The sequence below is a fragment of the Leuresthes tenuis genome, unplaced genomic scaffold, assembly GCF_036924035.1.
Source record: "Leuresthes tenuis unplaced genomic scaffold, fLeuTen1.0.hap1 SCAF_24, whole genome shotgun sequence".
Taxonomy (NCBI): domain Eukaryota; kingdom Metazoa; phylum Chordata; class Actinopteri; order Atheriniformes; family Atherinopsidae; genus Leuresthes; species Leuresthes tenuis.
The window spans coordinates 3911365-3926593 of record NW_027325378.1 but is presented as its reverse complement, the minus strand read 5'-3'; the positions used below and the strand labels follow the sequence as shown (position 1 = coordinate 3926593).

The 15229-nt window shown below is 41.2% G+C and overlaps 1 protein-coding gene across 1 annotated transcript in view; it reads left to right on the top strand.

Annotated features, from left to right (window-relative positions):
* LOC140284630 (cadherin-7-like) overlaps nucleotides 1-15229 on the top strand; it is a 118584-nt gene that overhangs the window by 78560 nt on the left and 24795 nt on the right. Inside the window, exons 6-9 of the mRNA XM_072378545.1 lie at nucleotides 1014-1201; nucleotides 3109-3362; nucleotides 4219-4355; nucleotides 7392-7513. Coding sequence (XP_072234646.1) covers nucleotides 1014-1201; nucleotides 3109-3362; nucleotides 4219-4355; nucleotides 7392-7513 — 701 coding nt within the window. The remainder of the gene's footprint in view (nucleotides 1-1013; nucleotides 1202-3108; nucleotides 3363-4218; nucleotides 4356-7391; nucleotides 7514-15229) is intronic.

The following is a 15229-nucleotide window of genomic DNA, read 5'->3' as shown; positions in this document are numbered from 1 at the left end:
CGGCAATCGGTTTGCCGCTGATAGCCCAACCGCTGTCTGGTGGTGTACTCCACTGCTGGCCTGCCATGACGCTGAATCAATTTGCCGGTCCCTTGGGGGAGAGAAAGGTTCAAGTTTGCACAACAAGTCATCAGTGTCGTTTTAACCCAGCGCTGTCACGCTGAGAAGAAAGAACTTTAGAGGAGTTCTGGGTTTTGCTCTTGCCATTGCGCTCACAGGATCGTGGGTCACAATCGATACGCTATTATGGAGCATCAGAGCAGACAGAATCCAGGGGCACCAGCAAGAAGAGGGAAAGAAGCCAAGGTTAGAGGCAGCAGAAGACAGGGTTAGGCAGGGGTGGGGAGGTAGGTGCTGGGGCAATACGGCAGGGAGGACAGTCATTTTTTGGTCTTTTAAAGAGCCGCTATTCCATGGCAAATTAAAAAGCCATTATAAAGATTACATGGCAGCAAACAATGTAAGGCAGATTAGCATTTAGACGGTGGCTGAGGGAGATACTGTGAGGAACACAGAAAGGTCTGGTAATGAGCTCTGCCATGGTGATTGGAGAGATTATGATTATGAATATGATTCCTTTCTTTATTCTTATAAGAGTACTTTAAATCCAGGGGGTCAAACAAAGGCTCAGGGACCACAATGGAGATTTTCGGAGTAATAGAATCCTTGAGTGGACATTTCATCCTGTGAAATGTGACAAAGGGACCTACCGTGACTCCTGTTGTTCTTTTCTTCTCGCCTTTTTGTTTTTTTTTCATTGAACAGAGAGCCTATCGGTACATTCAGGCAGGAATTATGAATTCTTCTATTTTGCTTTACAGATTCCACTCATAGTCAAACTTACAGAAAACTGAAATTGGTTTTGCTATCTAAACTTACTAATTAATTTTTGTCTTCTCCGCTGTTTGTATTGCAGGTAGAAGCAGAAACAAAAAAAGTTTTATGTCTCACTTTTCCTGCCTTTTCGTGTTCCATTCCTGCCATTACAACCATCCTCTCCAATCCCTTTCCAGAGAGCTATCAGTATACAGTGCTGGAGTCGCTGCCTGTGAAGTCTGTGGTGGCCAGAATCAAAGCAGCAGATGCTGACATAGGCTCCAATGCCGAGATGGACTACAGGATCATGGACGGTGACGGGCCCGGCATGTTCAACATAACAACAGATGAAGACACACAAGAAGGGGTCATCATCCTGCAAAAGGTGCAGCTTGCACAACAGACACACTTGTCAGGGCATAAAACCTGTCTGTGTCAATGGTAAGGAGTTAGAAGTAGTATCTCAGTCAGAAGAGAAGTGCTGAACCCGCGCTCCTGAACGTCAGTAAGACAAAAGATCTGTATATAAGCTGGCCAGCAACAGTACATGAACACATGGAGTTTTATTATTGCACAGACACCGATGAGGCACTCATTTGATTTGGATGTTACATGTAAATTTGCAGCTTTATATTTTACAGTTCAAACTGCAGCCGTGTGAAAAACAAAGTGCTGAATAATTTCACAGGGGGTTGTTAGTATTTACCTGACTTCAAGACTTGGTAAGGACAAATTATTTGTATTATGTCCTGATAAGTATGAGTTTAGAATGAAAAAAATGGGTACTTTCCATTTACACTCATTCATCCACCCATTAGTTTGAATGACTTACTGAACATTAGAAAACTGAAACCATGTTTTTGCTAACATCTTTATTTGGAAATAAAAGACCTGAGGTTTACAAGGTTGAACAGTGTTGATAAGGGTCTTTTTAATGGATTTTTTCTATCGAAGACAAACTCGAAGGATAAAACTATTCCTGTCTTTGCAGCATTTCCTCCAGTGCTGTAATTGAATGTTACAGGATGTTGTGACACTATTATCTTAACTAAGTGCAACATAAGTAGGAAATGCCTGTTGGGAGTAATGATGATTGAGTGGTCCGATACTGTAGTGTTAAACAGGAAGTGATGAAATAGTTTCCATGTGATTAACAGATTCTTTTTTTTAGAATATTTTGCCTACTCAGATCTGAAAATACAAGATCATTTGTGCTCGTTTAATGGAGGCTCTCCTTTCTCCTTTGGATTTAGGATTGGGAATCATTTGAATGTTTTCATATTTTATCCTGATCAGTTCTTAGTCCTCGTGTATCCTTTTTTGCTAATTGGCAGCTTATTCAGTGGGGAAATCGAGACTTGTCTATGGATGAACTGATAAGACGACTTGAAACTTTTAATTGGTTAGCCAGTATGAGGCATTTTTGTATTAACTTCTATTTGGAATAGAGTTTGATTCACAATCCTGTCTGGATAAAGCGCTGATCACAAAGGGCAAATCATCCAATCGGAGGAAACAGCCTCCAGTCCTGAGCAGGTTTACCAGCACAACAGTTCAGACCTCACTCTCACCAGTATTACTCTTAACTTCTGACTACAGCAACAAATAAACTTGTCAAGTTAAATGGGCCACTTATTCGTCTGTGGAGGAAATTTGTTGCACATTCTTACCTCATTTTGCATACTTTGGAGCTCATGGCTGAAACGTCAAAATTCAGGGTTTCAGACTTGAAACGGCCTCCCTGGGCCACATCGATTTGACAGCTCATTGTTGCTGCTCTTTTGTTGGAGAGGTATAGCAATTTTTGGCCACAAGCAGCTCTTGTCAGCCCAGCCAATTTGATCCTTTGTTTGTTTTGCAGCAAACTCAGACAATTACAACATTGGATAGACTCTCTGACAATGAAAGTGTCAAATCAATGTGCTCCAGCAGTATATTATATGTTGCAGAGGAGAGTTCAATAAGCCAGACAAAATGTTTCAAACACATTCATCTCAGAGTGCTTTTCACAGTGTTGGCGCCTGTCTTAAAATCATTGCTGTGGCTTTCACAGAACAAAGTAGCAATAATCCTTCACCAAATGACTTTAAGTCTGACTGTGTGTTAAAATATAAGGTGCCAATGAAGGCCCTGTCCTTCATTGTGTTGCAGCACTGTATGAATGATGTACAGATTTACGTACATGTGAATGATTCATTTGACTGGAAAAGCAGAATATCCATAGTCGTACAGTGCAGTGCAGAGTTTAACCAACCTATGTGTTGTTACCTTTTGTGTATTTGCCTCTTTCAGCCTTTGGACTTTGAGACAAAAAGTGGCTTTGCTCTGAGAATAGAAGCCACGAACAGGAACATTGACTCCAACTTTTTGAGCTTGGGACCATTTAGCGACACGACATCAGTCAAAGTGACGGTGGAAGATGTGAATGAGCCACCAGTCTTTTCCGTGCCTCTTAACAAGATGTCTGTTCCGGAGGACGCCAGAGTGGGTACCTCAATAGGGAGAGTCTCCGCCCATGACCCAGATACATCCAACAGTGCAATCAGGTACACTGAACTGATCCTTCTGCTATTAGATCAGAATTTATTTTACCAAGTGGGCTGTTGTAGAAGAAACGTCAAATAAAGGGGTTATTCAATCAACTCCTCCACATTATCTACAAACACAGAGCCTTAAAAAGTCCCCATGTGGCTGACACAAAGACTGTGCCAGATGGTGGGTGGGCCAAGGAGTGCAGCATTTGCAAAAGTGAAATGCCATCTTGAACAAGAGAAGGGCATTCCTGCAGGAGGGTCAAGGCTTGATACGTGTGCCGTGGCATTTGACTCAAAACAAGCACTCGAATTGTCAGTCTGTGTGATGTTACTCTCAAGATCCCAACCCCTTCTTAATTGAATGAATATTGTATGGTATTCATGCTCGGTCTGTTAGGATTGTTAGTAATCTTAATCAGAAAATCTAATTACTGCACCATTGTAGCTTTAGATTGCCTCTTTTTGCCCCTGTGACTGTTATCAGAATCAGCAATATATTTCACTCCCATCTGTTTGAATTAAAATGATTGTGGAACTAATGCAGCCACGAGAGTCAAATTACACTGCAATAATACCCCTTGGATGTATGCTAATTGAAGTTGTAATTTTCTCCAGAAATATGAGTTGATGTGTATTGAAAGGGCTTGATTAAAGTTGTGTATTGAGGGACAAGTAGACAGTGTTAATATTTATCAGAATTTAATAGGGGTTGGTTTCACTCGTGCTATTAAATTACAAGTTGGTGAAATTTATTGTTGTTATTTGTTTTTCAGATATCAGATTTTATGGCAGATACACGCAGAGGAAACAAATGTTAACTCAATACCCCTAAAAGCAATTCTTAAAAGTGTAATCCCCCCCCCCACAGGTACTCCATTGACAGGAACACGGACTTGGAGCGTTTCTTTAATGTGGATGCTCTCACTGGGGTCATCAGCACAGCCAAATCACTGGACCGGGAAGCCAACTTGATTCACAACCTCACCATCCTCGCCATTGAGATTCGTAAGTTTACCAACAACAAATGCTCTCAGAAATGCCACATGAGTCCGAATAAACAGCTGGCTGAACCGCTTCACTGAACAGCTGTCCAGTTATACCCAAGCAGTCATAAGCAGGCATGCGATTCAAGTCAAGTTTTCAGGGGCTGGAGCAGAGGTCATTTTGACTGACAGGGTCATAAAAGCCTGTCATAATCTATTTTCACCCGTCGCTTGAATTTAAAAAATGATAATAATGACATATGTTCAACAGCATTTCATTTTCATTCATTTTTAATTAATATTCAGTCCAAACATTCCACACCGTGCCATCACACATCAAGCAGATTTATAGCCTACATGTAACTTTTTCTTTTACTGTGGCCCCAGTAGCTACAAATGAACAATTAAATTAAACGACTGCACTTAAAATATTAACAGTTCACCTGCTGTGGCCTGAATGCACAGTATCACACCTTCCTCCTGGTCTGCATGGACTTGAATCGCGTGCCCTTCATCTTCCACTGCATCACTCCCTCTTTTTTCAACACCATCATCGTTTTTGGGCTTTTTGAAGAGACTTCGGACACTCAGCTGCCGCGACATTTTTCCTAGTGAAGCCAACGAGGTCATCATCCATCAAGAGAGACAATATAGTTAATTAATAGGCGTGAGATTAAACTCAACGATATTTCTCTATTTAAAAATCTGTCTCGCGAGATTTGTGAGCTATCTAAACTTCTATTTGTGACCTGTGGGGGCAGCAATGCGCCTTTGCTAAGTCTAGCCTACCAGAACCTAAAGAAGGAGGAAGGAAAAGAAGAAGAGGAGGAGAAGGAGAGGAAGCAGTAAGCAGCCTCTTTCAAATCTCGCCACTTTGTTTGTTTGGCAGCATTTTGGGTAAATGATAAATGGCAGTAGAGTGACTGATAAAACACGGACATAATGCAAGCATTGTATGAGAATAAAGCCGTACACCGCAGCAATTTAGTTTTAATTTGTGAAAGAAGAAGTTTATTAAAAGCTCACATACATCATGCATGTAAAGAGTTATAATAAAACATTTCAAAATGCATGTGCAACTCAGTTAAATAAAAGTCTGTTGGTCCAGTCAAAACTATCTTTTTGTCTTGGTAGTTTTCTTAAAGTCTCGTCTTGTCTCGTGTGCTGAGTGTATCGTCACACCCCTACTAATTAATATGCTCATTCGCCACCAAGTGGCCAGGGGTGTGAATTGCAATCTGTCAAAATGACAGATAGCATTCACATTTTTCTGTCACCGTTTTAAAAAACCGGTCAACAACGGTTTAACGCGGCCCTTGAGCTGGAGCAAATATCTCTCTTTAAAAAGTGTGGACAAGTGCGGTAAAGACTGGATTAAACAGTGTGTTTGTTTGTGCTAACAAAGCTGTTCTTCTTCCTCCCTCTCTGCTGTGCTTCAGCTCTTCCTCTAGATTTTCTCCCTGCATAGAGAAGCGTAATATGGGTGGGTGAGATCCAAAAGTTCAGCGTCACAGTGACTTTTTAAGCAAGTGTGGTATAGATATTTTTATCCAAGTTACCAGCTTCTTCTTTAAGGTGTCTTAAATGTCACCAAATGCAGCAAGAAAATCAAAAACTGGCCGTGTGCTACAAATAGAATACTGCTGTGTCTTTATTTCTACGTCCACTACTTCGACTAGTGAGAGTATTGACATTTTAGGCTCAAAGAGAGAGTATATCAAATCTTTCCACTTTATAATGCCTATTAGTTGACCACGCTGAGGACATTACTGTGTGGAGTTGTTGTAGGGCTGTCGGGGAATGTTAATTCACACACAAGAGCGGTCGTTTTGACCTCCATGTCTCCTTGAGCTGTGGGGACAAGATGCTGACTAAGGGCGGGCGGTCTCACCCACGGGTGAACAATGTTAATGTGATGTGAAGAAGTGCCGCGTGCCGTTTTTGTTCATCTGTCAATGCTCCAAGGACACGAACACCTTTTTTTTTCACTCGCATTCCCATCATTCCACTGCCAGCCTGCAAACACAATGGACAACAATCATCAGCACATCATCGTCTGAGCAATTTCGACAGCTGCGTCACATCAGTATAAGTTAAAAAAGACAAGCAGCCTGCCAGCCTGGCACTTCCTCTTCTTTCATATCTTGAGACTGAACTCTGTGAAAAGGGTGTTCTTTTTTTCTTCTTTTCAGAACCTTTTTACGCTTCTTTGCTTCAAAGCCGTGTTTTTATTTACATCTCACAGCACACAGATGTACTCCTAGGTTGATTCCCGAGTGTGAGTGTTGCCTGATATAGCAACAAAGAGAAGGCAGCATATATTAATAGCCATATGAAATGTCACAACAGTCCCTCATGCATGAGGTACTGACTTCTGACACATAGTGACACTCATGCACTGTTTTCAGCTGAGAACATCTCTGAGTTCAAGGACTGCCGACAAAATCCACTGCCCTGTACTGCCTTGTGACAATATTTATAGTAAATGGGTTCCTTGTAACAGAAGAGAGTGCAGGGACTTTGGCGGACGGTTGTGTGTGCATTTGAGCTGTGGTCACTCACATTGCATCCAGACCACGCTGATGACAACAAGTCTGTGGCCCGAGGCTCCATGCGCCCTTTTTATCACCATCAAATCAGCCGGCCCGAATGTCAGAGCGTCTTCTCTGGCCGGCATCGTGGCAACGCCAGACTAAATCATCATCTTCCACTCAGACGCAGCCATTTAGCCATAGCTGTGTGTCAACCAGACAGAGGCGCAAAGCCCCTCCGTAGAAGATGGCTCGATCACAGATGCTGTCATCCTCGACAACAAGCCTGCGCCGACTCTAATCACTCAGGCTGATCCACAGCAGAGTGGGTAACGACGCCAGCTGTTGGAAGCATGCCTCACATTTTATTACAGCAGCGCTTTTGCCATCATCTTTGCGATTAATTAAAATACCAGAGAAAGATCAATAATCCATAATCTGACCAAGTACATCAAGGCAGAAATAAAGAAAAGTTTTGCTGAAATCTTTGACACAAACCAGGGCTCTCTTTTCTCTTTCTTTTTCAGAGGACCCAACCCAAATTGGGAAAGGCATCGCACTCATCTCAGTGATGGACATAAATGATAACGCCCCGGTTTTTGCCATAGACTATGAAACTCTCCTGTGTGAAAATGCCATGCCAGGACAGGTAAGACCCAGAAGCCTCTCTGCATTTGGTCTCGCTTCCCCTCTTTTTTTCATTTTCTTTCTCTCTCTCGTTTGAGGCTTGACACACAAAGACAGCCTGCTGACTTTCACAGCCATTAAAAGTCTCCTGTTCCTCAAAACAAATCTGCTGTGCACACACAGTATCCACTTTGCAGTTTGTGGTTATGCCAGATAAACAGCATCATTAGGAGGAGACCCAGCTTTAGGATTTCATAGCAGGTATGGCAAGCATTACCGTTCATTAGAGATGTTACTCTCATTCATTTTTCATGACTGTTTCTGACTCTGGCTGTAGTTTAAATCCACAGTAATATCACAGCTGAATCTTATATCTAGTAGTGGGATGGAGTGGTGTTCTATGAAGGTATGACTTGTCATTCTAAAGCCTGGTGTAATTAGATGATCACCACAGGGGGGTAGCAGGGCAGAAAATCATTGCAGTATCGTGGAGTGGTGAGCAGATGGGATTCAGAGCTTGGAGACTTTCTCCAGGAAGAGAAGGAAGGCATAGAAGCTGTGTCCATGCATCACATTTTGCTCCATTGTTGCTAAATGACTTGTGTTTGTGGCAGCGATTTATCTGCTCTTGGCATTTGGAAAATACAATCAGAGGCAAAGGCTAAAGGAGGCGTGGAGCCCTGAATAAGTCCAATTGATCAGAATGACGCATTGTATTGGAAATGGCTATTAGGCTCTTTTAATAATGCTATTTGCATTCATATTTCAGAGTTGATTGTCACTGTGCTCATGAGAGGATGAACAAAAATAGCAAACGATTTCATTTGCAGAAATGAGACACTATATTTCATCTCTGTTTGTTTTTTTTCCCGTGTGCATAATGCTTGACCACAGCATGGCTCTTTTTTCTATGAGGCCAGACAACCCTACAGGTTCTGAGATCAGCATATATGAATCAGCCTGCTTGGAGCTTTTTCAAGGTATCGCTGAACTGAAAAGTAATTACATTTTGTCATAAATAAACACTCTTTAAGAGATGCAAACCTTTTTATGAATGCATTCTACCATTTGTAGTTGCTCAATGATTATATTTAAAGAAAAGGAAGCAACTGCCTAAAACCTGTCAAATTCTGCAGTTACAGTAGTTTGTACACTTCTTCCCAGTAGCAGCTGATAAATTATGTCGAACAGACTGAAACTAAATTCCTGTACAATAATACCAGCCTGCCAGACAGTATCCTCAGCAGGAAATGGTACCACACATCTGTAATTATGCAGCCGAAGCCAACTGGTGGCTCACCAAACCCGACTGTTAGCTTAGCTACGCCTCCATGTAGCCAGGAGCCCAGCTGCTGGAAAGTGAGGAGTTGCTACCATCGAAGGTCCGTAAACTCGTCCGTCCAACGAGATGATGCATTAAAATTCTGTCGTTGCTGGCTGAAAGTGATGCAGTCAGAATGAGCTTCCGTAGCTTGGAGCTGGTGTTAACTTGGTAATGGTGAAGACGCTCTCAACATATAGAATAGTTTGCAAAATCTCTGTTTTACTCAGCTGCAGTAAAACGTCCAGTTTCCTAGATGGATTAAATGATTTTTTACTCAAAGAGTTACTCTCAAAATATTTGATGATGCTTTTAGTACATATAATATAGAAGATAATTAGAATATAATGCATACTGTACATAGCGTGTAATATTTCACATGTAAACCTGTAAGAGAACCTTTTTTTAATAAAAAAAGAAAAGCCAAAACAGACACGTAAACTATGTGAATTATACATTTCAAGTTCCGTCGTGCACCACCTTTTCCATGGTCCTTTAAACTCTAACACATGGTTACTGTTAGGAGTTAAAAGTACATAGAAGATGGTTACAGTTAATGCATGTGGTTCGGTTTAGATGTTAAAAAGGTTGTGGTTAGAGAACTAGATATCGTCACGGACTACACTGCCTTCAAAAACGTTGTCATTTTACCATTTTTAAGCCCAGATTGTGAAAATTTTACACATTAACGTGTGGACAAACATTCCTGCTTATAACTGCTTTTAAACATTTTGCAAAATAACAGAAAGTACAGAGAAGAGACTCAAATGCACTTCAGATTCAACTGGAATCCTGGAACTGGATTTGAAGTGAACACTTGCATCTGGTATGTTAGATTTCCGAGTATCACATTTTTTGACAATATTATGACAAACCACAGACGTGATGAGCTTTTCTAGCATCTCCTGTTTATAGTTCATGAAACCGCATCAGAGTGTTTACATTTGATGCAAAGAGCACGCGTAACAATGCTCCTTATCAAAGCAAATCAAATGTTATTTAGATAGAAGTGCTTTACATAATCAAATCAATAATAAAATCAATACATACATAAACTCACTCAACATCACACTGACAACCACAACAGATCAGGGCTGGCCGGCGTCCACACCACAGCCAGGGCTGCAGTGCAGGATCCCCACCCCGACCAGGGCGATCACCACAGCAACAACCCTGCATAGTCCCCGGTGTGAGGAAAAACACTGGATAAATAAGTATATAATAAAATAATTAAAAGACAAATGTTTAAAATAATAGATGAATAGATAAAAGTAAACTAAAACAAAATAAATAAATGAAATAAAATTCAGCTGTAAGCTAAACTAAAAAAGTAGGTCTTGAGCCTCATTTTAAAAACATCAACAGTGTCTGCAGCTCTGAGGTTCTCTGGTGGGCTGTTCCACAGACGAGGTCCATAACAGTGGAACGACACCTCAACATAAGTTTATGCTCTGCATTATTGATAATCAAGACAACCAAAGAGGATCCAGTGAATCCTCTTTGTGAATTTGTACAAAAAGGACGTAAGATTTCAAATCAAATCAATGTTTTCCTGATGTTATAAATTGAGGGAGTAACTGTAGAAAGGTTATTACAGACCACTGTTAAAGCAGCAAAAAGTGTGCCCCAGAATATTTTTACTGTCTCACAAGTCACGACTGAGCTTACACATAACAAAGATTGTTTTTTTTTATCTACACTTAAATTCAAGCATTTAAGGTGTCTCATTTAAGCAGTGACATAGGTGCATATCCTTATTTGTAATGACTGTATAGAGTCTTTAAATATATATTGTCACTGAGATATATTTGCACCTCGTATGAATGAGCCTGTTTCTTTTGGAGGGAAGGGGGGAGGGTTTGTCCTTTCTTTCACCTAATTGTTATAGCGACTTGTTTTTGTTTTTATGTCTCGCTAATTCCAATTCCTATTTAGTCTCTTTCAAATCCAGCCTTCTGTCAGGCAACACTGAAGTGCACCAGTGGGATAGCACCTCCAGACTGCATAATGAAGGCAGGCAAGATGGAAATTTCATGATGAAATTTACACCCAAAAACACATACAGAGCAAAGGGAAGGAGAGAGGTTGACATTTGAATGTGAAAACACAGTTTGAATTACAACTAGGTGTTGGCTGTCTGTTAGCAACCAGACTGGGTGGACTCATTACCTGTCAGATATTCCACCTCCCTGATTCCTAATTAATGAAAAGGCTCATGTTGTGTACAGCATGTGTGGCTGTAGCAGTGAACCGTCGGCTGTAGTCACCACACGTGCTTTCCTGTAAGACTTTGTTAAAAAATCTCTGGCGCCCACTGGCTGTCACGCCCATTGGCTTATTCACAGCTGCGACTAAGATGAAATAATAACATTTGCCAGTTGGGGCCAGAGTTGACTCTGTGGCTCTGTAGTGCAGTTTAACAGGGAACGCAGGGATGGAATAACCTGCCATTTTTCAGGCCTAATTAAGGCAGTCTCACGGCACTGGCTCTCTCCAGAGAAGCCACTTGTTACGGTTCATCGGTGCGTCTGTCTTCTGCCATGATATTAATTGATATCATGATGGGGTGGAAGGGGCAGTGGGGACAATGAGGAGGGAGGGGGGTCACATTGTACAATCACTTCAGTGTAACCATTACATACATGAGTGGACTTGACATTCTGCTGCTCCCAGTCTGCTGTCTGCCCCTCCCCGAATCCCTGCAGTGTCCTGCAGAGTTTCTTAATGTGGGATTGTTGGGATGAATGAAGTTTGAAAGCTTGAAAAAGCAGAGCTGGAGAGTTATGGAATTTAGGCACAATAAATAATTCAAGATCTTTGTTTTTGGTGTTTGTTTTTCTTGCCGACAGCAAGACTACACTTTTAGGCGGAGCAAAAGAGAGGGACCATGAATAATTTTCCTTAAAAGTGCAACACTGGGCACTGGCCTTGGCAGAGGACTGTGCTCCCTTTCATCCTTCTAGTTAATTATTGTGATTTGAGCCGTTTACCAGCACGATCAGCAGTTAGCGCTGCAGCAGCTGATGTGAGGATGCAAGGCTGAATTAGCTAAAATTGAGGTGCAAAACTCACAGTGCTTGATTGCCACAAAATGGAACTAAACAGTGTTTTCTTTTTGAGTAACAAAACTGACATATATGAATGGAGGACTGTGACAAACATATTATGCCAATGTCAATCTCAAATTTAGTCTAAATCATGTTTAATTGTTGCTAGAGATGCAACTTTCGCTTTGCACTCTCTTTTTATTTTAGATATCTGACCTTCAGATTTTTCTTTTAAAGAATTGAATTGACAGCATGCAAAATCTTTTCTTTTATTAATTCAAAATTCAACTGTGATGTCATAAGAAATCTCCGACTAGAGAAAAAACTAGTGGATTTTCTCTGAAACTGCAGCAGGTTACTGGACAGATGTATTTGTACAAATTACATTCAGCCAAAAAGATGGTACACTACATTCCCCCCTTATGAACCAGATTAGAGCATTAACCTATATGTTGTTATTACCCAGTTTAGAATAGAAAAGTCGCCTGGTAACTGGTCAAAATTTCTCAAATCTCTCCTTTGAAATAATGTGTTTGTATTTGTTCTTTTGAAAATGAAAACTGCGGCACCAGTTAATTGAAACAGCTTTGATTCCCAACCCTGTTGGTACTACTAGTAAAATGTGCTCTACTGTTAAACCTGCGTACACCTGCACCTAAACAATGCAACCAAATCCTTACCGATTGCCAGTGATAGTGTGTGTAACTTCATTTTTCTGATGGTAAACTCTTTTTTGATGTGTGCTGTGGGTTTATACTCACAGTGTATGCTCAAAACAAGAGTTACGCCAGGTGGCTTGTAAGCATATGAAGCAGGAAAGCATTGCATACCAAACATTATAGTGAGGTGCTGATCGCTGGGAACAAACCATTAGGACAATTATACAAAAAAGTGTTGCACACTCTGGCTCCATATGGATTCAAATTTATAGATCAGTGTTTTGGCCTTAAGGCAGATCAAGAACAAGCCTTTAGTGGACTAAAATGTCCTAATAACCACAACTTTTTTATAATATCTTTGACCTGACTGTGGACCTTAACCCTGCCCAGCAGGATTGAGGGTGAGCTGCCAGCTCTCTTGCATGCAGTTAATCGGTTAATCATGTCTCTTGCTCTAAGTGTCAGATCTCCCATGAGATGTTACATTTGTGCATGTGTGTGTCGTAAAAGAAAAGGTGAGCTCCACTCCGTACGGAATAAGCAAAGCCTGCTCGTCCCTTCCAATCTGTTATCAGCCGTTTGTGGCGTCCCTCTCAACGCTAACTGTTGCACAACCCCGCTAGCCCAGAAATAGATCTTGCTTGACTGGAAGTTGACCCGCCTCCCAACACACATCTGCTGTATAGAGGAGATTATTTATAAAACTTCAGACTCCCACTTTCTGGCTCTTTTAAAGAATATTAGTAAAATGAAAACCTTTAAGGGTTTGTGTCTGTCTGTGTCTATGTAAATGATGTGTTTTATATTTCTCAGTGCCTGATGTGCTGGTCGCCAGTCAAGCTGAAAATCAGTCATTTCCAATCATCAGAAGAGCAATCGGGGCATCCCTAGGAATAACTTATTCTTTGGCACCCTAAATAAAACAAAAATTCCACAGTGCTATGGTTCAATCTGTTCATCAGCATGAGTCTTTTGTTCTGAAATTAGATTTCTGTCGTCAGACCCCATCTTAAAACCCTTCAAGAGCACACAAACTATTTTTAATGCTGTGAAAACTGTATTTTTGGAAGGGCTTTCGTTCTGCGCCCCTCAGTGTCAAACATTGTTCAATAGCAGGAGCTCTTGTCATGTTTTTCCTCTGACCAAAACTACCTCCCATACCTTTCTCTAATTAGAGCGCATCCTCAACTGTCGCACGAGTCACTGAACAACAGAAAATGTCTCCACACATCCAGCCACCATCCAAATTATCAGTTTATTATAGGTGTTGCATCACAGGAGAAGATGAAAACCCATATGTCACGGCGTAAGGGGCACAAAAAACACAAGTGTGTGGCAGCATAGTGTCTTTTCTATAAAAAGATTTAATCTCAGATCTCACCGGGAGATGACTTAGCCTGAGCAGTTTTGGCTTGTCAGGATCATGTCAGCAAACACGCTTGTGACAAGACGAGTCTCAGCAAATGACTCGTGAGGTGCCCTGCAGATAAAAAGAATGGAGAGATTGAAAGATGTCGTTTGTGGAACGGTAAATATTGATTGCCAATACAGCACCTGCACGTTCATTTGTGCGTCTGTGTGAAAGCGGGTTTGGGATGTGCGAGTGGGTGCAGTTGATGGGCTGGTGAGAAAAGTTATGGGTGTCACAAGAGGGTGATGTTTGGGGCGTCGCTGTCATAAGAGGCAGCACAGAGTGAAGGGTGTGAAAACAGCATGCCCTGTCATCACCATAACAACGAGTGCCACCTATTAGATGCAATGCTTATTTATACTCTTGGTTCAACTTTGAAGTGGCTGGCTTGATCTTATTGTGTGACTCGTCTGCCAACAGGACTTTAGATGGCTTAAATATAAGCCTCTTAGCTGTAGAGCCAATCGCATCCGTTAAGAATCTGATAATTACGCTTTAAAGACAGTCTAATGCTTTTAACTAGACCGGAGACTTTAGAGAACTGAAGGAAAATGAATTCAAATGCACTGCAGTATTTGCTTTGCTGTTATTAGCAGAGGAAAGTGTGATCAGAGCTCATTATCATTCGTATTGTAATCCGTCTTTGTAGCCATGCTACATTAGCTGACATTACTTCCCTCATTAAAGAGGCTTTATTTCAGTCTATCGAGTTAGAGTCTGAGTCACAACTCCGGGCAGCACAGATGCTTTGTGCAACGGTTGCAGGGAATTGTGGTCATTGCAGTTCACTGACACACTTTAGGTGTTTGGGAGAGTAAATTGCTGATTGTTTGGATGGCACACCAGTCACAACTGACACGTTTTTCTTGGCGAGATGCTATTTGTGGAGTTACTGCGAGCGAGTGCTGAGTGAACAGTCAGGATTTCTTCTATGAAAGTTCAGCTCCATCACCCAGGTGGTAATATATCTGGGGAATCTAAATAACTACGCTCTGGAGAGTGGAGGCTTCAGTCGAAAAAGTTCAGATCAAGAATTTGGCTTTGGATAAAAGGCAAAAGTTTTTTCTCACAATAGCTGATGCTCACAGAGAGGGATGAGAAGCATTTGGAAAAAGTTTAATAAAAGTACAAAACCTTTTTTCTACTCACTTGTGGTTGGAGAATATCCTCAAACAGGTTTTCTTAATCTCTTTCTCCTAAAAGAGGACAAGAATGAATTGATTTCCTACTCTTTTGGATGTGATATCGCTGCAGCAGTTTATTAGAACATGTGCAAACATGAATGCATCATATAAGACAG